The following is a 25,079-nucleotide window of genomic DNA, read 5'->3' as shown; positions in this document are numbered from 1 at the left end:
TTTTTCCAATTCTTTTTTTTTTTTACAGAGCCTACATTTGTCTGCTTCTCCCACAAGTTCAATGGACTTTGTAAACTAATGTGCACATAGTCCACTATCCTGGACTGCTATTATTACCCTTTCATCCTCTGGTTTCAACTCACCACCCCCTTATCCATTCCTGTGTCAAATCCTTATCACCATGAGGTTGTTTCAAGAGATCTCTTATACTTCTTACTGTATTTATGGATTTTCCACATTATATTTTTCACCTCATCTGTTCCTTCTCCTTACATTCTTTCTTTTGTTTGTTTGCGCATTCAGTTGCTGTATGATTTTTGTCGACTTCTGGTTTGGTTTCCATTCCTGCTTGCCAGCTGAATGCTTCTGCTAAACTAAGCAGAGTAGTCATCTTAGACTTTATCTCCTCATGTTTTATGAACTACAACTGACCTAGGTAATACATTTTTTTTGTGTATGTTTAATCAGGCAGCACATAACACAGCCAGGCTCTGTTAGTAGTTTTCCTGCTGGTAGATATAAAAAAGTCAGAGAAAGGAAATTCTGATGGCATACACAAAAGACTAAAAGAAAATATTTACTTTTCACTGGGGAAGGGAAAACCACACACATGAAAAAATGGATTTGGTGTTTTTATTGGTTTGGTCCTGAATTCTTACAGTTATCCAAACTCTCTATAAATGTTGCAAGAGAAGTACTGTGTTTGACATGTAATGTCAGCCTATTTCACAAATGTGGAATGCATTGGGTAACATACTTGTCATACCTTCTGGTACTGTTGATGTGATAGTATAGGTTTATAACTAGTTTTATTGTGGTGATGGTGATGTTAGAGTGCTGTGTCCTTCATAATATCGTAACTTAAGTGGACAAGACCCGCAGGATAAAGTCTAATCAGGTAATACAGGATTGGTGTATCGTGCATGAGCAGTGCCATTGAGTAAAAAGATACTGTTGTAAAGACTTTTTGAACAAGGGGGCACTAGTAATGGTCCACAGGTCAGGAGGGAGAGCATTCCAGAGTTTGGCTGTTGTAAAAGAGTAGAGGTAGTCTACTGCATCTTTGCAGGAATCAGTCATTGCACCCAGCTTGCAGTCATCTGCAGATTTGGTCACCCAAAGACCCTCTATATTTGCTATGACTTCAGAGAAGTGTATTCCAAATAGGAGAGGTCCAAGTGCTGAGTCCTGTGAAACACCACTAGTAACATGCCTATTGGTGGAGGCGGATTCCCCCACCCTAACTTCATGTGTTTTACCCATGAGCCATTTGACTATCCATCAGGTTACATATGTATGTCTAAATAAAGTCTAAATTTTTGAGTTTGTCAATAATACTTAAGTGAAGTGTGTTGAATGCCTTTACCAGGTCGAGGCAGGCAGTATGCACTTTTTTGCCCATCATCCATGGCTCATGTGGCCTTCTCAAAGCAGTCCACTGGGTTTAGTAGGTGTGCCTACCCTTGAAACCAAACTGAAATGGGTCCAGTGTCTGAAGATTTCCTATGTATTTATGAGATCCATAATAACTTTTTTTGCATGGCCTTGTATATAAGACTAGTCTAAATGATGGGGTTCCTATCACATTGTCGAACTTTTAAAAGTTCGAACGTCATATGGCTGACATCATATGTTCGAACTTTTAAAAGTTTGAACATTTCAACGGAGATTCCAGTACAGTGTGGCAATGGAAGTTTTCCATTGTCTGCACTGTAGTGTGATCTCAGAGTTGGTATATTTAAAGAGTGGGGGGTGTGGGGTGCAGCCCCCCCCAGGTGGGGGGGTGCAGGGGGGCTTCCCCCCTGCTTAAGCTTTCAGGTAGGGTTTTTTTTTTTTTTTTATATTTGAACTTTTAAGAGTTCGAACATATGGTCTCGACCATATGGTGCTCGAGCTTTTAAAAGTTTGATTATCTGATATAGACCCTAACTTATGGGCCTGTTGATGGTCCATCTTTATGTAGAGGGATGACAGTTGCAGTCCTGCATTCCTAGGGATGAAGCCTGTCTTGAGGCTGTGGCTGAATAGACATTCTAGTGGGCCTGAGGGGTCATTTGTCAAACTACACAGGAAGCATCCCTGTCTTTTATCAGAGCTCATTGTTGTAAGTGTGTTTAGCTCTGGAGAGCGCAGAGAGGACCCATGCTTTAGGAACACTTGGGGATAAGTGGTAGAGGGTATTTCCTGGGGAGTAACTAGTCATCTTTAAGGAATATAGACTCTGTCTTCCACTTGTACCTTATTGGTGTTGTGTAACACTTTTGAATTACGTTACTGTCCTCCACTCTTTTTTCTTGGACTTTGCTAACTACGTTAGCCAATTAAATGTTTTTGTCAAGGCTTTTTTCTCTGCACTATTAGGTTGAGAGGTATGCCTTCAATTATAACCGAAATGTCATTCAATCACAAGAAATTAATGGCTTTTATTGCATGTATATTCCTATACACTAGACAGACTTTTTTCTAATTAGAACTAGTCAGTGCAACTTCATACATACATAATAAAGTAAACACACACACATATTTCATGTGAAATTGTAGTTTCATTTATTTTACAAAATAAATAAACATGCAAGCAGACCCACAGGTTCCATGTGAAGTCATAGTTTTATTTATTTGACTTTTTCATAACTATCATATCTAGGCAAAGATAGATATTTTTGATACAATGCAACAGGTTTACAGTAAAACAGTGTAAACTGCAAGTAAAAACAAGTGTGATATTTTGTAGCAAAGATACTATTTGCTGATGGATCACAACAATGCAAGACATCTATAATGCACACTCATTAGTTTAAAGAACACCATTGCACATAAAAAGCACAGTTGTGTAAAATCTTACCATAACGGTAGATGTCCTTGCCTTCAACGCTGTAGTATTCATTACAAATGGGGAATTGCCTGCCATGAAGCCCACTGACTGGCCAGTTTACCAAAGTCTACCTTTACGTTAAGGTATGCTGAACGTCACCTACACACTCCTTGCATAGCGTAGGGCATAAAGGTGACGTTCAGGCATATTATCCTCACAACTGATTGCCCCAGTAGGAATAGCAGTCCAAGGAGAACCTGCACATTCAGGAAGGGAAAAAGACTAGGGGGATGGAAGGAGGGAGTGAATACTGCAGCAGTGAAGGCAAGGATATTTACCATTATGGTAAGATTTTACACAACCATATTATGTCCTTACGTTCACTACTGCAATATTCATTACAGATGGGAGAGTGCCAAAGCTCAAGAAGAAACCTGGGAGGAGGAAGCAGTACAGCCCTCCAAGAAGCCATGAAGATTGTCTTCAGCAAAACCAGCTCTAGCTCTGGAGATATCATCCAACTAGAAGTGTTTGGTAAAGGTATGCACAGAAGTCCAGGTAGCAGCTTCAAGAATAGAATTAGTGTCTAAGCCTTTGAAAAAAGCACAAGAAGAAGCCACAGCTCTAGCAGACTGAGACTTTACAGAAAAAGAAAGGCTCTTGCCATGAAAAGTGTAACAAAAGGAAATAGCCTTTGAAATCCAAGTGGAAATAGTTTGCTTTGAAACAGTCAAACCTAAACACCTAGCATGAAATGAAACAAATAACTGGTCAGATTTTCTGACAGCTTTAGTTTTATCCAAATAAAATCTGAGCTGTCTATGCACATCTAAGTTATGCAGCACCCTCCCACTGTTTGATTGAGGAGAAGGGGAAAAAGTAGGAAAATTAAAAGACTGATTAAGTGACACCCCAGACATGAAAGAATGATTAGTACACAAGGACACCCTGTCCTCATGAAATATCAAAAAAGGTGGACAAGCCATAATGGCTTGCAACTCAGACACCCATCTGTCAGAAGTAAGAGCTAACCGAAGAACTTGTCTTCCAAGAAGAATGTTGCAAGGAAGCTTAAACAGCAGGCTCAAAAGGAGCCAGAGTCAATTTTTCCAGAATGAAATTAAGATCCCAGGGAGGAGGACCAGGCTTCCCGGGAGGTCTAATATTAAGAACGCCTTTAAGAAATTTCTTGGCCTCAAATCTAGAAGCTAAGGGGGGAGTTACAAGCAGACAAGATGAAAGAGCTGTTAAGTGGGCCTTAGAAGAATATGCTCTATTAAACATCTTATTTATATTTACACATTTTACATATGTACATACAGATATTTCAGGAGTAAGCAATAATGCCATTCTAGCCTGCAGAGTTGTAGTGATATAGTTTGATCTCATTTCCATTTCTTATATTTTTTCAGCTATTATCTTGCTTGAATTCCACTTCTGCATTTTGCCAAATAATTTGACATTCATTCAGAAAGTGGCATAATTCTTTATTCTATTTACAATTTTCTGTTTTTCTCTTGCACCATGGAGCTCAGGTTCTGACTCAAAGAGGTCTGTTAGCCTCCCACATACATGATTATCAAGCTGAAATTAATAAGTAAACAAACAAACAAACAGCTGAATAAAGAAATAGGGGAAATAAATTAAATGATTTCAAACAGAGGTTAAGTTAGATTCATGGTACCTTGGAGAGTACAGTGCACATATATTTGTTATTTTCATTACTTCTTAAAATAAACAAGTAAATGTTTGTTTACAGGTACTTTGTTATGTGTGTGTATATAGTTGGTACTCTTACAGGACATAAAACACAGTAGGGGGTATTCAGAAAGTAACAATAGCACAGTGTGTGAAGCTAAACTATGCAGTACGTGTTGACATGCAGGGCATGTGCAATTCTCTGTAACACAATCATGGTAATATGAAAATTGGTTTGGTCAGTAGTATATGCTAATGACCATATAAAGATATTCAAATGAGATGGATTATAGAAATACATTCATCTATAAACTGATGTTTTTGTCTGCATATATATTTCATATGCAGCATGGACATTTGTAATATGCTTGGTAATTATATGTTAGGGTGATAAGTTCCTACAGTAGGTATATAATAGGCATGCAGTTCAAAAGACCATTAAGAAGCATAGCCAGCAAAGCCCTAGCACCGTTAAGTGAGTTAAGCTCCATGATCAAGAAGCACCATACTATATACCCCAAAGAGGATTTATGATTTCCAGACTATTCATCCAGAATATTATTGATTACAGACCATGTGTAGTATTGCTTGACATGCATAGAAAGTTTATTCAATAAGTATAGGATTCCTTAGGATAGAAATCTGTTGTGCCAGCCATATTCTCTTTCTGTGTCTATAAAAGATTACAGCCTTTGTTGTAGGCGTTCATGGTGGTGTGTGTTTTGCATAGCTGGAAGAGGTTAAGCAGAGTGTAACAGGCCATGCACCCTAGTGATGGACAACACTCTTCTGAAGAATGGCATACAGCATACAGAGCAAGAACTGCACATATCAAAAATGCCATTTGAACCCTTGACATAAGTATCACCATGAATACTAGGCAACAGTAAAGATTGTGGAAGGGTGTACATCTCAGCAAACTGTGTGGCCTCAGTGTAAATATCATAATTTGGGCTTTAATACAAATTTTACATGTTATACCTTAGGTGCCACAATACATCGCAGGTAATGTCAGCATGTTTGAGAAGGTGATATATAAGACAGGTGTTTCCATTCTCATGGAAGAGCATCAGCAAGGTTCCAGGTGATCAAACATGCAGGAAGCTCCAGCCAACAAAATTACTGTAGGAAGGTGCAAAGTGTGTCTTACAGGTAATACCCAAGTTCTGCAAATAAAATACAGCAATGTTAAGAATGATAGAAGAGGTTATTTTTCTGCTATCTTTCATATGGGTTGTACTTCCATCTTCCTAATTTCTTAATGTTCTCCCATGATGCCCTTACCCACTGCACATGAGAAGCTGCTGCTATGCTAAATGAGCGTGAAATTTAACTGAGCGTGGGGTATATGTTTGGGGTCCAAGCTTCGTCACTCCACTGTTTTCTTCAATATAGCCTTCACCTGAAGCTGGGTAAGCAGGGTACCCTTCTCATGGCAGAAAACTGCTCCTTCTTAAGTGCCAGTCTATGATGAAACTGTGTGAGTGGGCTTCTGTGTTGTAGGTACAGTGATTGGTAATGTTGTAGGCATTGTACTACATTCCATTCTGTGGTCCCTGAGGCTGGAGCTAGCCACTGGTTCTTCACCTCCTGATCAGTCATAGGTTGCTCGTATTTATGCTTAGAATATTCTTATTTTGACCAGCTAAATGCTCCACATAGGGCTGATAAACAACAGGCTATGAAAACAATATGTTGTAGTACTGATGAAATATATTTTGGTGTGTGTCCAGTAATGCTCGCACTGCCTCCCTATGGCTTTGTGCAGCCAGCTGATAGCTTGCCAGGTGTAATGCTGCCTTCAATTTGTATAAATCAGCCTCTAACAGTAGCGGGTTGTGTGCCCTCCATTGTTTTACTGCTAAGAGCCATGCAGTCTGACAACCTTGCACCTTCCTAGTGTCTCTAAAGTGCTGTAGTACCCTTTCGTAAGCAACCATATTACTTGTACTGAGGTGTTTATTAGCTGTTATTCTCATACGTCCACAATACTGTGAATTAATTTGTACCCACACTAGTACTGGTGCAGTTTCCAGTGCCACTCTCTTGAATTCAGCCCACTGTGAAAGGAACATAGTGTAAAATGTCCAATTATTCTTCACTTCACCTTTTTTGCTGATTGCTCCCTGCCTAAACTATACATATGTTGTCTGATTCTGAGTTGGGAGCACATTGTTTGCCTTCTGTTTGTATATCCAGGAAGAACTCCAGCTCTGTAATGGCAAATTAATGTCTACATGTAATTACTCTTGGCCATCTGCTGATGAACTTACTTCCTCCTAAGTACCTCTTCCCACCAAATGTTTAGGGATATGGCAACAGTTAACCTAAAACAAACAATGCAGTGCAGTCTGAGAATGTGCCAACACACAACTAAGATGATCACCTCTAAAACATTTAGATGAATGAAGGCAAGAATACTCTTGTTACTTGATAGGTTCATAGGTGGTTACTAGGCTACTGACCCAAAGGTCTTTATAAGCCTAGCTCTGTGTACCTAATATAATACTAGAGATACCCAATATAAAGGATCTAGCCTAAACTTAAGTTCTTAGTTAGGAATGACTGCTCATATCTAGGAGGGTCATAGATGAAACCTCCAAAGAAGTTATGATTTCGCAGCCAGGCTACACTTAAACAGGGTGACAGAGAGGCTCTGTTTGATGTGAATTGGTAGCCTATTCCAGAGGAGTGCCAACCTCTGGGACACATATCTGTTTCTCCAGCAGGTCCTATTTATGTCGCAGGCCAGGCTAAGGTCCATGGAGCAAGTGAACCTTATCCCATTTCACTTGCAGATATGCAGCATTTCCATTAGGTTTGGATCTGAGTTTGTTCTGCAGGCCAGGCACAAGTCTCCTCTAAGTAGTCTGTTGACTATTGAGTACAGTGACAGTGACTTCACTCTGTCAATGTATGACATGTACTGGAGACCATGAATTTTCTTGGTTAGAAATCTCGGAGGTGTCTCAAGCTGCTGCAGGTGCCTGGTAAGGTACATATCAAAGGGAGTACTGTACTCAATTACTGGCTTGATAAGGGTCGAGTACAGAGGAGTTATGACCTATTTTGCTCTTGAGGCAATGCCTTTGCTAAAGAGGTGAACAACGCAGAATGCCTTCCTTACCACAGTAGACACATGGTGGTCAAATTTTAGTCTATAGTCAACTTGCGTTCCCAAGTCTGTCAGTACTGAGTTGTTACATAGGGTATTATTTTTTATATGATAATCTGCAGGTATATCGTTTTTACCAAAGGGGATGATAGTGCATTTTTTGGCACTGAGTTTGAGTCCACGGCTTTGGCACCAATCACTGATTTGTGTTAAATCCCTCTTGAAGTATACTGACATCATTTGGTAATTCAATGACAGCATGTAATTTGCATTCATCAGCAAACTTAGTCAGCCACAGCCCCCCTGAACTTCTGAGAAGTATATTACAAACAATAGTGGGCCCAGCACTGAGCCCTGTGAAACCCCACTGCTGACAGGTCTGCTGGGTGAGATAAAGTCCCCAACTTTGACTGAGTGTGATCTGTTAGTGAGCCAGTTAGCAACCTGACAACATAAGGGTTGATATTCAACTGGGAGAGTTTGTCAATGATGCCTGAATGTGGGACTGTGTCGAAAACTTTTGCTAAGTCAAGGTAGGTTGTATGCACAGATTTTCCTTCATTTATGGCTCTGGTGACATTTTGAAGAGGTCTACCAGGTTTAACAGACATGACTAGTCTTTGACAAAACCAAATTGTTTCGGATCAAGGGTTTGGAGATCACCTATATCCTTATTTATAGGGTCCATGATGATTTGTTCCATGGCCTTACAGATAAGGCTGGTTAAGCTTATGGATCTGTAGTTTCTGTAGTTTGAGTCACACTTTTAATACTCTTGTCAAGTGGCATATCACAAATGGAAATATCTGTTACCTGTAAAACTAGCAATAATGGGTCAGTGACACGAATGTTGGTAGGAGCAGCTATACTGTCACCTTAGTCAAAATACCTCCTGCATGCCAGTGTATGGCAGTGTGCATGTATGTATGTATGTATGTATATATATATATATATATATATATATATATATATATATATATATATATATATATACATATAGATATATATATATATATATATATATATATATATATATACATATATATACATATAGATATATATATATATATATATATCTATATGTATATATCTCCACCAACACACCACATACATATAGGTGTGTGTGTCTGTATACATCAACAGAGGCGCACACAAATTCAGAGACAGATTTCTATATGTGTGTGTGTGTGTGTGTGTGTGTGTGTGTGTGTGTGTGTGTGTGTGTGTGTCTGTGTGTAGACATACAAATATGTGTGAATCTATAAAGACAAAGATATAAAGTAAATACATTTTAAACAATCAAAGCAATACATATGATAAACACATAATGACACATGCATTTATTTATTTAAATTATTAACTATTTCCATCTTGATAAGGAGGTAAGTGGACTCATCAACACAGCCATCTGAGTCACAAAAGACTGCAGCAAGAGAACATAGTGGAATCTAGGATATCAGTATTTCATATTGTTTGTTAAGGTCTGAAGAAGCAAGCAATCGTGAAAGTGCTTACCTGTTTTTATTTGTTTTTATCTGTTTTTTTTGGAATTAAAGTGTTATTACTCTCAGCATTGGGCATCTTTTCATTTGCTGAGTCACAAAAGAAGCAAGGTTGAGAAAAGTTATGAGAGTTCCAATATTAACAGTAAAGCATACCACTAAAACAATTATGTGCACTGCATACAAAGTTTTAAAAAAATACATGCAATATCACATATCCAGCATATACAATTTTGACAGACATTCAAGAATGCCTTGAATTCCAAGCCAGTTAGTAAGACATAGCAAGGCTGTGGTTTTACAACCACATGAATATAAACTTAGATTACATATTGCATACATAGTTATGCACACAGATAGGAAAATAAGAGGGAAATACAGAGACTACATTTGCCCCAACTTTCAAAAGGTAACCAACGTAACTCTACCGCAGTCAAATATTTAGGAAAAGAGTGAAAGATCCGAACATTTTAACACAGTGTCAGGAAGAAAAGAAAAGTGAATTCAGTTGGATGGAATTAGTATTATACAGACAATTAATGTGTGATTCCTGAAGGGTGTCAGCTAATGGGAAAATAATTTTAGTACAGTAACAAGATTAATTTTCAAAGTTGTCTGACATGTTTTTTATTGAAACGTTATAAGATTTTATCCTTCTAGAATCTTGGGACATTTTCAACTCATTTGGTTTGTTTCCCAGATGCAACTGTCCAAAGCAATGCTGTCCTGTGAAATGGGGGGAAACTGTCTTATAAATGTATGTCTGCATGAGTACATGCACTAATAAGCACTCTATTGCTGACCATATAAAAAAATAATTACCAGTGAAGAAAAAAAAGCATGAAACAAAATCAAACAAAAGAAAATACAATTACCTAGGCTGGGATAATCAGTCCACTCAGTTTTACAAAAAAACAAGCACATACGAAAGATGTAATTTCACTGCTGCAAACAAAGGCTGCAGATCTGATTGTGTGACTAGATAACATCTCTGGCTGAGGCTAAACCAGCCTTTCAATTACTCTTTGGTGGGGGAAGGAAAATACAAAAGGACAGACTGTAAACTCCTAGCACTTAACCCACCCCTACTGAAGTTTGTGAAATTTGACCTGTAGTATGCTAACAAGCTTCTCTGAAAACCCTGCCTCTGTGTGAGCATACTACTTTGACTCATCTCCCATCCCCCTTTACACATAACTTCCCTAGCTGTCAAAGTGCTAAGAGTAATTTGAGCTGTTACCTGGTGTGATTGACAGCTTATAGCAGGAGACCTGACTCATGTAATGTTTCATTGTTCTAGCCTTTACTTTCTGCAGGGGTAGACAAAGGACCAGGGAGCTGTGACAACACAGCACGGGTGGGTTTTTAGGAAGGTCGTGGTGATGTCAGTTTGGGGAAGGAATTGGCCAGAAAATTACCTGTATTCATTGGCCTTGATGACATCAATAAATTGAAGACTGTAGCAAGCTTTTTCAAGGCGGATACAAGTTTTTTGAAAGTGAAACTACCACTGTACAGTAAGAGACTGTTCTAGTGGAGAGAAACAGTTGTTTTAAAATATTTTAAATGCTGCATTGTTTATTTATAGCAGGGACAGTAAATAGGGAGGAAAAGGACAGAGAAGCTGAACATTTAATAACAGAATCCCACTGTTGCCCTTTAAATTATGCATAACTTTCCCGTTTCTTGTATTGCTGTAACAATGATCTTGGAACTAGGACATCTCAAGTTACAGTACATTTTTCTATCAAGCACCTTGATACAGTGGTAGCTGTGAGAGAGGCCATTATTGGTTGGCTTTAGACAAGTACTCAATATCCATATTTTAGAAATGGTTTTCTGTGGAGTGGAATGAATATAATGACTACAAATATGCATATGCTATTAATTTTAGTCCATGTTTTTGGTTATTTCTTTTGTTAATGGTGCTTAGTTAAAACACCAAAATAAACTTGAACTTTACAACATATTGAGTTTTACCAAATCATAACAGCACACTCTCACTATCAATGGCTTAATGCACTCTATCATATTAAAAATTTTAAATATAGCACAGTTACTAGTTCTGTTACAGAAGTGTGTGTGTGTGTGTGTGTGTGTGTGTGTGTGTGTGTGTGTGTGTGTGTGTGTGTGTGTGTGTGTGTGTGTCTGTGTGTGTGTGTGTGTGTGTGTGTGTGTGTCTATCAGATGTATGCTTTAACTCTTAATCCTCAAGTTTCAACTCCATAAGGATCAATGGTAAGAATGTCGAATGCTCATATGAGCGAAAACACACAAGAAAGAACTTGCTATTGTGGGGGGCTGTACCCCCCACTAAATATATATTCCAACTCCAAGGTCGCACTACAGTGAGAAAGGGCAAATATTTCAATCCTCACTGTACCATGACCCCAAAAAACAAGTTTGTTCTCATGCGTTGTCACTCATATGAGCTTTCGACATTCTTACCATTCGATATGGTAATACAGACCTCTGTCTGTCTGTCTCTCTCTCTCTATATATATATATATATATATATATATATATGAACTCCTACGACTATGAAGTAAAGAGAAAATTCCTAAAGCAAAAGAATCACTCCAGATGCACACTTAAGAAAGTACAGTTGTGTACACTTACCATAAATGTAGATGTTAGAGTGTATTCACTGTTGCAGTCATTACATTTGGGTAATTCTGCTGGCAGGTTGCCCTCAGCCGGCCTGAATTCCAAAGTCTTGGGTCCTGCATCGGCTGCTGTCACCCCTTCCCTGACGTTAGGTCGTCAAGGGTATAAAAGATGTGGCCGACGCCATTTTCTTTAGTTTTTCTTGCCCCAGATGTCAGGTGCCCCCTAAAAGGGTAGCCAAAATTTATATATATATAAATACATGCACCAATATAAACTATACCTTCATCTACAAGCAAATACACCACATAGGTTGTATAAATCAGAGAAGGAAAGATAGGTTCCAACAGAAGAAAGGGGGATGACGGGTGGGTAACCTGGATTGCAACAGTGAATACACTCGAACATCTACTTTGATGGTAAGTGTACACAACTGTACTATGTTCTTCGTGTTTCACTGTTGCAGTCATTACATTTGGGTAGAGTCCCAAAGCTAAGGTTGGGAGGCTGGAGCTAAACAGCATTAGGAGCGGCTAAGAGGCCCTGCAGAACTGCAGTGGCAAAGACTGCCCTGGATTTAGAGTAGAATGGCAGATGATAGTGCTTTGTAAATGTGTGCACTGAACTCCAAGTAGCAGCCTCTAAAATGTGCTTGGTAGGTACTCCCCTGAGAAAGGCTGCTGAAGTGGCTGCAGCTCTGGTTGAGTGTGGCCTAATGCCCTTAGGTACTGGCTTGCCATAGTGTACATAGCAGAAACGGATGCAGTGACCTATCCACTTTGAAATAATCTGCTTTGAGATGGCCTTTCCTTGAGATGCTGCAGCATATGCAACTAGTAATTGCTCTGTCTTTCTGAAAACTTTGTTTTTGTGCCTCTGCCATTGACTTTTTGGCAGATCTGGCCAGCTGTTTGCCTTTGGCAGGGTATGGAAATGGAACTTGTAGCCTTGTGACACGATATTTAGGACCCATTTGCCCTGGGTTATAATGTGCCAATTTTGTGAAAAAAGTGCTAATTGTCCCCCTAAGGGTGCTGCCAGGAGATAAGTGCTTGGTGCAGGCAGGGGGAAGTCATTGGGACTGTTTCCTGTATGGTTGAGATTTGTCTTCTCCAACTGAGGAGGTAGAAGCCCCCAATTGCTTTCAGCAGTATGAACCTTGCGCCTGGGATCTGCCCCTTTGAGGTCTGTCTGACACAGGAAAGGACCGATTCTTTGTTGGCCAGTGTCTACTAAACCTAGGTGGCTGTGCTTGTAAAAAATCTTTGACCATTTGCATAGATTTAGCTTTGTCCTCCATTTTCTTTAACACCTCTTCTGCCTTACCACCAAACAAAGTATCATGCTGTAAAGGTGCATCTAGTAATTTGACTTTAACATGATCAGGCAGATTTTGTTCCTTTAACCAAGCATGCCTCCTAATTACAGAAACTGTAACTGCGGCCCTGCAGGAGGCCTCTAAAGAATCAAATCCACATTGCAAAGTATGCTTTCCAACTTGTTAGCTGCATGCAATAAATCCTGCATTTCCTTGTTTTCTGCACATTCAGAGTTTAATAACATTTTCTGTTTAAGCAATGCCATGACATGTTGCTGATATTTGAGCATATGAAACTGACAGTTTAAGGCCCTTATAGCCAAGGTAGCAGATGTGTAAACCTTTTTTCCCCATCTATCCAGTGCCCTAGAATCTCTGTCAGAGGGGGTAGGGTTTTTTTGCAGTGGAAGCCTTAACTCGTTTGGGACCCTGAGTAATAGTTTCTGGGTCTGCAGCAGGGTTTTTAAAAAGGAATTTATGAGAGTCAGGAACCCTGTAATATCTGTCAGGCTTAACAGGAGCTGGCGGTAAGGAGTCAGGGGTAAGACTAGACTCCGAAAACACATCATCTACAATGTCTAACAGGTGGGATGGCTAGTGGCTTGTGTTGAGGTAGTAAAAGGAAATCCCTGTGCCTCTTTTTAGATTCTGAAAAATCTTGGCTCTCCCAGTGAAAATGCTCCCTCATGTATGTAAGGTTTCCCCAAAAGAATAGTCCTCAGGAGGAGAAGCTGAAGGTATAGATTCTTCAGCATCAGAATCCTCATAGGGGGGAAGAGAATATTCCTGATCAGAAGAGGAATCAGAAGAAATGGAAACCTGATCTGAAGATTCATAGTCAGTCTCTTGCCTAGGCCTCTTATCAGGAGGGGGATGGGAACCCCTGATCAAGGTAATCAAGTCTTCGGCCATTTTAAGCATCTGTTTTTTGGGCATAGAGGCCTGACCACGTGGCTCTTGAGTTTGTTTCTTTGCTTTGGAAGGTGCTTTAGTCTTTGCCTGTGAAGCTGAAGTCAGTTTGATGTAAAGATGTTTAGGTCTGAATACACCCTCAGACGCCGGTGCCTGCTCAGCGGCTTCGGACCCATCTGATGGGATAATATCCAAGGCTTCAATACCTTGAGTTTCCAGCAGCATGGCCGACTCCACATGGGAGTCGGTAGCGGCCTGCGACTCTAAAGTAGCGGGCATCAGGGGCTGCAAAAGCACCTCACTGAGAACAGGCGAACCGGCGACTGGCTTAGGAGAAGCTTCGTCACTGGTTTTGGGCCTCGGTTGTCTATCTCTTTCCTTTTCTTTGCGTTTCTTGTGAACTCCGGTAGTCGGACGGCTATCAGACGACATTTTTGGATAATTAAAGTGGCGTTCAAAATAGTTTAAAGCAAAATCATACTGACACTTAATAGTGCGTTGGTTAAATCTAGCACAAAACCGACAACCAGAAACGTTGTGATCAGGGCCTAGGCAAGGAATACAGTGAGAATGAAAATCCTTATGAGGTATTTGCTTCCCACAAGAAATACAATTATTAACTTTTTCTGACATCAGTCTGGAGCAAGAAAAAAGTTTCCCCAACGGGGTACTTAGCTTTATTGAAGACTTCAGATCTGAAACTCGAACACGAAAATCTCAGGAGTCGGCCGACCGGTACTTATGAACTGCTTCTGCTTCGGGCACCACGTGGCAAGAAAGACTAAAGAAAATGGCGTCAGCTGCATATTTTATACCTCTGATGACCTGACTTCAGGGAAGGGGTGACAGCAGCCGACGCAGGACCCAAGACTTTGGAATTCAGGCCGGCTGAGGGCAACCTGCCAGCAGGATTACCCAAATGTAATGACTCCAACAGTGAAACACAAAGAACAGCCACATAACCAGTGATTTATTTTGGAAAACCAAAGGTTGGGGAGTGCAACGTCAAAGAGCTGAAACTGAAAGGCTAAGTCCCCACCAGTAAGAACTCAATGAGGTTTCTAGAAGCCAAGGTGATTTTCTCAGTCTTATTGCAGATGTATCTAACACAGTGCCATTTCAACCCTGTCCAGAATCCATCATTCAAATGTTGCAGACAGGTTCATAACTTGAGTCAGCAAGCTCTGTTAAGTACAGTAATGAGATATGAGTCATACCATCATCTAGACATACAGTAGAGATCATGTCACACCTACTTCCCAGTTTAAATGAATTATGGCTAGTTATTTGACAAAAGACTTACCACTATTTCAATAGAAGCTTGCCAGGGGTTAAACTCAGCACTTTTCACATCCTCGGAATTCTTGGCCAGACCACACATTTTTAAGGCATCAGTTTCATCTAAGGACAAATATAAAGAAAGACATGAAGGTTTATTTGTTCATCACTTTATGTCTTTGTCCTAAGAATGCAAGATTAGTAGTAGATGTCACTTTTTCTCAGATAATTAATGCCCAAAAAATTTCATTCTTTCATACAGTTAAAAGAAGTAAATCTGTCCATTACCAAAACTACTGTTCTGCTTCCAATAGGTATTCGTTACGTTGAAAAAAATAAGTTATGTACTCACCATAACATTCCATGTTGGTAGTCCATCTCACCCTTCATTTTTACGTATGGAATCGGAGCCGATCCTCGGCTCCGACTTGGCCGATTTATAAGCTCGAAGACTTCTGGTTGGCTCATGGCTAAGCAGGTATCCCATAGTGCACCAGTACAAACCCCAGATCTTCTTTGATGCTCACTAGAAGAAATAACCATAACAGACAAACCAATACTAAAGGGTCTCCAACCAAAGATAACCAAAATACTAATACCTCCAGAGTCTTCCATGATGGGGGCAGGAGGGCGGGTTGGTAAACATAAAGGGTGAGACAGACTACCAACATGGAACGTTATGGTGAGTACATAACTTCTTTATGTTGTGTAGTCCAATCTCACCTTCATTTTTACGTATGAGACAGCGTCCCTAGCACCTTATTCTTGGGTGGCTCACTGGAAAATACTCCTGAGCACCGTGGAGCCAAAGGATGCTCTAGCCCTGGAAGCTAAATCTAATTTGTAATGTGTAATAAAAGTGTGAAGGTAGCCCACATAGCTGCTGCACATATATTATCAAGTGGGACCCTGGCTTGAAAGGCTGCAGAGGTAGACCGATACCTGTTAGAATGAGCCTTGATCTTGAAGTGTAAAGGTCTGCCCTCCGAATTGTAGACAAAGGCTATGCAACTGGAAATCCAATTAGATAGTGTCACTTTAGAAACTGGTAAGCCCAATCTGGATTCAGAAAAAGAAATGAATAGTTGATCTGATTTCCTAAGCACCTTGGTCCGATGCAAATAAAAACGTAGCTGTCTATGAACGTCCAGTTGATGAAACCAATATTCCCGAGAGGGGGAATAAGGAAAAAATAGCTGCTGCATTTGGCATTGATTGGACTTGCAAAAAGGTAGCAGCAAGGCTGTCCCCATTTGCGGAAAATCTGTTCCGCTGTTTCGTGTTTCAGAGACCACTTGTGAGGCAGTAGGATCGCCCAGCTGAGCTTGTCGGTTATCACGTTGGTCGTCCCTGGGATGTGCATTGCTACCAAATAGCGCTGGGAAGAAATCGCCCATTCCAAAACTCGTATGGCCTCTTGACAGAGTGGGTAAGATCTGGTACCGCCCTGTTTGTTGCTATACCAAACTACTGACATGTTGTCTGTTTGTATCACAATAGTCCCTAGAGGAAGAAGGTCTTGAAGTGCTTGCAACGCCAGGAGCACCGCCCTCATCTCCATAACACTGATATGCAGATGAACCTCGTGTTCTTGCCATGTGCCTTGGACAGTCCTGCTGAGATAATGCCGCCCCCACCAGATCTGGGAGGCATCCGTGGTCACAGTGGCAACGGTTTGGGCAGGAAAAAAGCGGGTGCCCATCGTCAACTGGTTGGGTGCTATCCACCAAAGGAGGTCCTCATTGCATGATTCCGTCAACAGAATAGGGTGATACAGCGGAAGATATTGGAAGGACCATTGGGAAAACAGAAGCCACTGGAGAACTCTCATGTGCAACCTGGCTAATGGTACTAATAGGACGGTGGATACCATAGTCCCGAGGAGCTGAAGAACCCACTTTGCTTTGAACTTCCGCAATGGGAGAAAATGTTGAATTTGAAAGATTAAATTTTGTGCCCTTTCAGTGGGAAGACAAGCTGTCATGTTCATTGTGTCTTCCTCTGTGCCTATAAAATTCACAGATTGAGAGGGCAGTAATGCAGATTTTTCCCAATTTATGGAGATCCCTAATTGAGCATAAAGTTGAATAGTGGAGTCCCTGTTTTGGAGAAGTAGATGCCTGATGGGGGCAGTCAGGAGCCAGTCGTCCAAGTACGGAAATACCTGGAATCCCTGATGTCTCAGGTGAGCTGTCACTACTGCCATACATTTGGTGAACACCCTGGGGGCTGTGGTGAGACCAAAGGGCAGAGCACGAAACTGATAGTGACTGGCTCCCAGCCGGAAGCATAAATGGCTCCTGGATGCCTTGTCCACTTTTATATGGTAGTAGGCATCCTGGACATCTATTGAGCACATCCAGTAGTCTTTCCCTAACAAAGGGAGTATCGACTGCAGTGTTACCATCCGAAACTTGTCCTTCCTCACAGATTCCTTTAATCTGCTGAGGTCCAATATTGGCCTCCAGTCTCCTGTTCATTTTGGGACTAAAAAGAACCTGGAATAAGTTCCGAATCCTATCTGGTCTGCTGGGATGGATTGGATGACTCTTTTTAAGAGCAACTTGTTGATCTCCACAGTTGCCTGATCCCTGAGATTGGGTGGTACATCTGGGATCTTCTTGGGAACAAATGGTGGAAGGGAAAAGGGCATGATATAGCCTCTGGTAACAACTCTTTGTACCCACTTGTCTTGGGTTATGCTTAGCCAGGCTTCAGGATACAAAGAAATGCGACCCCCGATCGGCCCCAGAGAAACACAATTGGGCCCCATATCAGCAACGCTGATAAGGCCGTCCCCAAAAGGAATCATGACCTTGTTGGTATTGCGGACCGCCCCTGCCTCTAAGGTGACATCTTCCATTTCCTCCTTCTCCTCTGCCTCTGAAGGAGGGTTCACCCTGTATGTCCGGAACGACCCACTGGGACTTCTTGAACCACATTTTACCGCCCCTTTGACCTTTAAGGTATGGTCTAGAGGGAACAGTAAAACGTACTCCCATGGCAGATAGCGTCTTTCCTTCTTGTTCACACTGAATGAGTGTGTCCTTCACCTTAGATCCAAACAATGAGGAACCATCAAAAGGGGCGTTGGTGAAAGTGGACTTGAACGGTTCTGCAAAATTACACAAACGCATCCAGGAGTGACGCCTTAAGGCAACTCATGAACCCGCTGCTCTACTCGCTCCATCAGCCACATAAAAAATAAGTCGCATGGAGGAGTTAACTATAGAATTTAGGGTGGACAACTGAGCAGAAATCTTGTTATGGACTCCCTCAGTACATGTACCCTGTATAGAATCTCCCAACTCCTTAAGGAGATCCCTCTGCAATCTCGTGAAATGAGTGAGATAGTTAAACGGTCGAAGAGTAAAAGCCGCTGAACTAAAGACACACTTCCCATACCTGTCCATCTGTTGAGACTCCTTATTCTGCGGATGGACAGAAGAAGAAGTCTCAGCAAGCTCCTTCTTAGTGGCCGCCGCCACCACCATGGCATCTACAGGGACATCTTTGGAGAAAAAATTTTTATCTGGAGGGGCAGAAAGAAACTTTTTGGGTCTCCTAGGGGCTGGATCCACGTCATCGGGAGTATCCCACAATTTTCGACTAACTAAATCCATCAGTTCGTCAAAAGGTGGAGACACCCAAGTAGCAGAAGGTTGAGACCCGAAAGCCTTCAGGTACACCGACTCCTCATCAGAAGGGTTAACAGTGGGCCAGCCGCACCTCTGCTTAAGGATCTCCAGGATGTCCACAAAGGAGACATCATCAGAGGACGACTTGGGGGACCCTTCTGACTCCTCGAGGTCAGATGTCAAAGACTCATCCTGGGAGTCAACATGCTTCCTCTTGCATGTCTTCTTCCTGGGGGGCTCCTCAGAAGGGCATTCTGGGGAGGTCAAGGAAGAGTGGGGGCCACCAGCCGGTGGCTCGTGAGGCTGAGGGTCTCTGCTGTCTCTGGAGAGAGTAGGGACTTCGACCAAAGTGGGTGCTCTAGGGGGGAGAGTGCTGGTACCCTTGGTGGCAACTGGTGACTTGGACAGTATGCTTCTCATCATCTCGAATGCTGACCTCTCCAGCTCTGAGTACCTCTCTCGCTCCGAAGAAACCGAGGATGCCATCGGCACCAGAGCTATCAGCTCCGAGATAGTTGCAGGGTCCAAACTCACCCTAGCCAAAGTACCGAGAGGGAGACTCGGAATCGAAGAAGACTGAGTCCAAACTTCCCTGTCTGCGCTGACTGGAGAGCTTCAGCCCCTGGACACAACGGAAGATGCCGAAAGTGTCGGAGCAGAGCTTGGCTCCAAAGCAACTGCAAGTGGAGATGGAACCGAAAGTTCCACCAATGACACCAAGCCCTCCGACTCTGACAAACCAGCTTGGCTCAGAGGAGGAATAACAATCGAGGGTGTAACAGGTTTCATAGGCTCTGGAACTGACTGGGTCGGAGCCAACAACAATTTAGATAAAGCAGATGACTTCAGCAGTCTCAGGACCACCCTCTCCACATCTTCATCCGAAAGGTTCCTGGAAGACCTGGAGGACATAGACGGGATCTTGATCTTGGAGGAATAGCAGGTTCCATAAATCCAGTGGTTGGCTCCAACAAACTAGGATCCGACCCTGTCACCACAATGTTGCTATCAGTTGGCTCCGAAGGCAGTGGAACCAATGAGGCCAATTTTGCCACTTTAGGGGGCAGATCTGAGACACCAGCCAGTGCCGAAGAAGGTCTTTTCAAAGACTTAGCAGATTTAGTGGACTTGGAAGAAGAGGAAAAGCTAGACAAGGCTTCCTCAAAGGAAGGCTTTAAAAGACCCTTTCGAGTTAGCTTGTTCCTTCTCTCCTGTAACACTATAGGGGAGAAGGCATGACAAAACAAGCAAGTCTCTTGCAAACGGATGGCCCCTAAGCAACAGACACAGAGACCATGACCATCCGTCAAAGATATCTTTTGGGAACACTTCATACATTTCTTGAAGCTCAAAGGCTTGTGGCTCCTTAACCTCTTTAGACATACACACAGACAAAAGGAGAAGAGAAGTAAAAGGGAGGACTACATCCTCTAACTTAAATGGGCCTAGCCCTGAAGGAGGAAGAAACACCACGAGGACTAAGTCCTCTAACTAAAACGGCCTAGTCCAGAAAAGAAAGGGACAGCTAGGTCTTCTAACTTAAACAGATCAGCGAAAATTCACACACACACAGAAAACCCTTTCACACAGAAAACCCTGAATCTGCTAAAGATTAACAGAGGAACTGGAGTTTCGAACAATGAACTCCACCACCGTAAAAATCAACACCAGCGGATAACCGCAAAAAAAAACAAACTGCTTTACAAAACTGTAGACTGGAAAAAACTCTAGCATTAGCAAGCTATCCGCACTAACAATAAGTATGAAACTGGTACACAGGATACCACAAAGCACATTAACAGGCCCAAGGCCAGCACTTGCACCAAAGGTGCAAAGGAGCTAATTACTTAAGAATTAGTAACCTACACTAACAAAAACTAATGCAACAATAATTGTACTACACTAATATAAGTTTGAACAAGATTTTAAACAATGTAAGCAAGAAAAAAAGTTAACACTTAGCCAGAGCCAAGAGAAGCACAACCAAACTCGTCGATGTGGCAAACGAGATCTGGGGTTTGTACTGGTGCACTATGGGATACCTGCTTAGCTACGAGCCAACCAGAAGTCTTCGAGCTTATAAATCGGCAGAGTCGGAGCCAAGGATCGGCTCCGAACCTATACGTAAAAATGAAGGTGAGATTGGACTACACAACATCATTAGTTTCCAGTCTTTGCACAATGAAACATAAAAAACTAAACTGTTAAACAAATGTATGGCAGTTGAAAGGTGGATCCACCACTTATATTATGGCAGAATAATGAAGGAGCTCCTGGTCACTGTCTAAATAAATATACATGGTTGAAGTACAGGCAAAGGGACTTGAATGTTTTCTTTTTTCAGATTAGCAAGTTGCTGTTGATAACTGAATATGTAGATGCACACATTTAAAAAAAAAGGCATCAAAAATGAGCATAAATCCAGATCATAGATTCTACACCACAGAACCAGGTGGTTTTAAATGTCAAGAAGTAAGCATGTTTAAATGCTATCAAAAAAGAAAGGAAAAAGACATATCACAGATTCAAGACCACAGAAACACTTACATAAACTTTCAAAATGGAAAAAAAAACAATCTTTTTAAAATGTAATGCACATATTCATCATTTAAATAAATAGTATAAGGATTCTTAAAAACAAAAAGTTTCACTGAACAGGGAAGCAGCAACTTTAATTTCATTTGAAGAAACTGTTTCAGATCAGTCTGACACACTGAAAGTCATACAGTGGATATTCTTTAAACAAAACAATGCATGCATTGACATATGAAAATAATATTTTAAAACTATAGCTAAGTACCCTTACAATAGTACACACACACACACACACACACACACACACACACACACACACACACACACACACACACACACACACACACACTCTTTAGTGCCTAAAGAGTTCAGATGTAGCTCTACACTTGGTAGCTTCACTGTTAGAATCACAGGTAATAACCTCAACTCAAAACCCTTGCTTTAATTATGAGGCCTATCATTAACTGTCTCCCTACAAGCAAATAGTACAGGTTTTAAGACTTTTCTCTTAAAGATTAGTATCATCATATAGAAATATTTTATCTTGATACATATGGACCCTTTATGTATAATAAACCTGAAAACCCTAAAAGAGGATATTACGAGATATGGGCCAACTTCCAGAAGATTGAGTGTACCAAACTTGTGGACTGTATTTACTGCAATAGGAAGTTATGGAAATAAAGCAGCTTAAAAAAATACTATGTTTTTTTACAGTGGAACTTAACATTTTAAAGTGCTTTTTTCAGTGCTTAATTGAATGGAACAACTTGATTTAATAAATCTTGAAAAGTTACCCTCTGTTAAACTACAAATGTAAAGAAATTATTTCTGTTTTGGCTTTAAATCACACTGTGTTTCTGTGTTTTGCATTTCTAAACAGAGACTTTGAAGTTATACTATATAGCTATATAGCTAAATCTATAAAAAGCATTTTGGATCCATAAACACAAACTATCAATTACATGTAGCACAGTCTGATAAAGTATAGCAAGGCAAACCTTTAGAAGAAAGTACAGTTGCGTATGCTGCACTTACCTATAACTGTAGATGTCTAAATTCCACACAGCTACAGTAGACTATGGGTTGCATCCTATAAAAGATACAGCAACCGGCCAGCTTCCAAAAGCTTTCATGTCATCCCATACTGTCACTCTGGCTGCTTAAACGCTGAGACCATTTTACAGGGAGCTATATAAACAACCAGAATATATATATATACTTACACCACACACACACACACACATATATATATATATATATATATATATATATATATATATATATATATATATATATAGATCCCTATCTGATCGCCAAAATTTCAAAACTCCAAAGTCCATATGGCCAAGACCATATCTCTGAAGTTTTGAAACTCCAAAACAAAAATAAAACACAAGAAAATAAAACAAAACTACTTACCTGTAGTTTTTACAGGGGGCAAGCCCCCCTGCTACTTAAAGATACCAACTCCAAGATCACACTACAGTGAGGAAAATGGCAAATCCCAGGTACCGTGCTATACAGAGATCACAATACAAAGTTTTCGGAGTTTCAAAACTTCAGAGATATGGTCTTGGCCATATGGCCTTAGGAGTTTTGAAACTTCGGCAAACTGATAGGGAACAATATATATATATATATATATATATATATATATATATATATATATATATATATCAAACCAAATATATATCTATAGATGGGCCTTAATTGGAAGATCAACTTTTCATTAAGTTTAACTTCATATGATCAAGATCATATGATCAACTTCGTGAAAAGTTGAAGCAGCTGTATGGCGATCACAGTACAGTGGAGATCGGGAATTCACCCTTTCCCCACTGTATTGTGATCTTGGAGGTGGTGTATATAACTGGGGGGTGGAATGCCTCATGCAGAAAAACAGAGCTTTTTTTTTTTTTGAAATTATGGAAGTTCAATCATGTAGTCTCAACCATATGCAGTTTGATGGTTCATAATTTTGATGTAATAAAGCCTTATATATATATATATATATATATATATATATATATATATATATATATATATATACATACACACACACACGTATGTATATATATATATATATATATATATATATATATATATATATATATATATATATATGTATGTATGTATAGGTGTACTTCTAATGCTCAAAATTTCAAAACTTCAAATTTCTTATGGTCGAGTCTGCTGATTAAATATACCAACTCTGAGATAGTACTACAGTGAGGAAAAGGTAAATTTTCTGTTTCGCACTGTACGGTGATCTCCATTATAACCATTTGAAGTGTTAAAACTTTGATCTTATGGTCCTGACCATAAGAAATTCGAAGTTTTGAAACTCTGAGCTTTAAAAGTAGACCCATGTATGTATGTATGCATGTATGTATGTATGTGTATATATATATATCATTGCTAGAATCTCCTTCTGTTCTGACTGCGAGTGCTTCTCAAACAATCTGGAAACATTTTTCCACACTTTGTTCAGAGTTCTCATTTTTGCTTGACTGAATTATTTATATATTTGCTGGCATTGTATTCTGATATGGGCTGAAACCTTTTTTCTCCCACCCTCCTGCTGTTCTGTTTTTAAAGTTGGTGGCTTTTGCAGTTGCCCGCCCCTTCTGTAAATTTGATCTGGGACACTCCTCCCAGTCCCATCTCTTTAGCTCATTCTACCTAAAACAGAGGTCATTTGGGAAGACCAAACCCCTTAGTCCCTTAATATTGAATTATCTTCTGTTCCTCTTGCTCTCTCCCTTTTTACTTTATAAAAAAGCACCTTATTCAGCTGTTTTTTCTGCAAAAAAAAGTTTTAAGCTTGTTTCCCGCCTTTCCTGTTATTAGAGTAGTCCAGATACAGATTTGTTGTATCCAGGATTGTTTTGTAAGTTTTTGAGTTCCCCAGAACTTTCTGTTAGACGGAAGCCTTCCATCTTATTGGTGGGAGTGGTAAGCACTAGGTAGCCTACCACAAGAGGAGTGGTTTCTAGCTCTGTAATTGTAGTTTATTGGCCATATGGGCAGTTTTTCTATCCCTTTCAATTTTCTACTTTAAAAGCCTGTGTTTGCGCAGGTTTGCACTTCTTTAAGCTCCACAGATCCAGCTTTGGCATCATGCAGGCTACAAGAGCAACAGAAAGGAGAAAGAGAGACTTTAATTGCCTTCATTTTGATTTTTTTCTGATTATACTGCTCCCTGCACTTGATTTAAGTTGTTTTTTTCATTTAACTGCATTTATTTTAACTGTATTTGGTTTAATATTGCTACACACTTAAGTGTGCTAGCTTGTACTGCATTTAAAGTGATTTTATTACTATTTTAACTGTTTTTTCTGTAAAAAAAAATTCTAAGCCTCTTTCCCACCTTTCCTGTTACTAGAGTACTCCAGATACAGATTTGCTGTATCCAGGACTGTTTTGTAAGTTTCTGAGTTCCCCAGACCTTTCTGTGTTAGAGGGAAGCCTTCCAGCTTATCAGTGGGAGTGGTAAGCACTAGGTAGCCTATCTACCAGAGGAGGAGTGGTTTCTGGCTCTTTAATTGTAGTTTATTGGCTGTTTGAGCAGTTTTTCTATCCCTTTCAACTTTCTATTTTAAAAGCCCATGTTTGCACAGGTTTGTGCTTGTTTAAGCTCCACGGATCCAGTTTTGGCATC

At 40.4% G+C, this 25,079-nt stretch overlaps 1 protein-coding gene across 1 annotated transcript in view; it reads right to left on the bottom strand.

Moving 5' to 3' along the window:
• The window catches only part of CFB (complement factor B), a 2,501,566-nt gene that overhangs the window by 967,699 nt on the left and 1,508,788 nt on the right, over positions 1 to 25,079 (bottom strand). Inside the window, exon 13 of the mRNA XM_044082138.1 lies at positions 15,268 to 15,365. Within this exon, the coding sequence (XP_043938073.1) occupies positions 15,268 to 15,365 (98 nt within the window). The remainder of the gene's footprint in view (positions 1 to 15,267; positions 15,366 to 25,079) is intronic.

This window comes from Protopterus annectens, chromosome 9.part0 (genome assembly GCF_019279795.1).
Source record: "Protopterus annectens isolate FY-2018-M chromosome 9.part0, PAN1.0, whole genome shotgun sequence".
NCBI classification, from domain to species: Eukaryota; Metazoa; Chordata; order Ceratodontiformes; family Protopteridae; genus Protopterus; species Protopterus annectens.
Note: the sequence above shows the minus strand (reverse complement) of the source record. Positions and strands in the feature narration are given on the sequence as shown.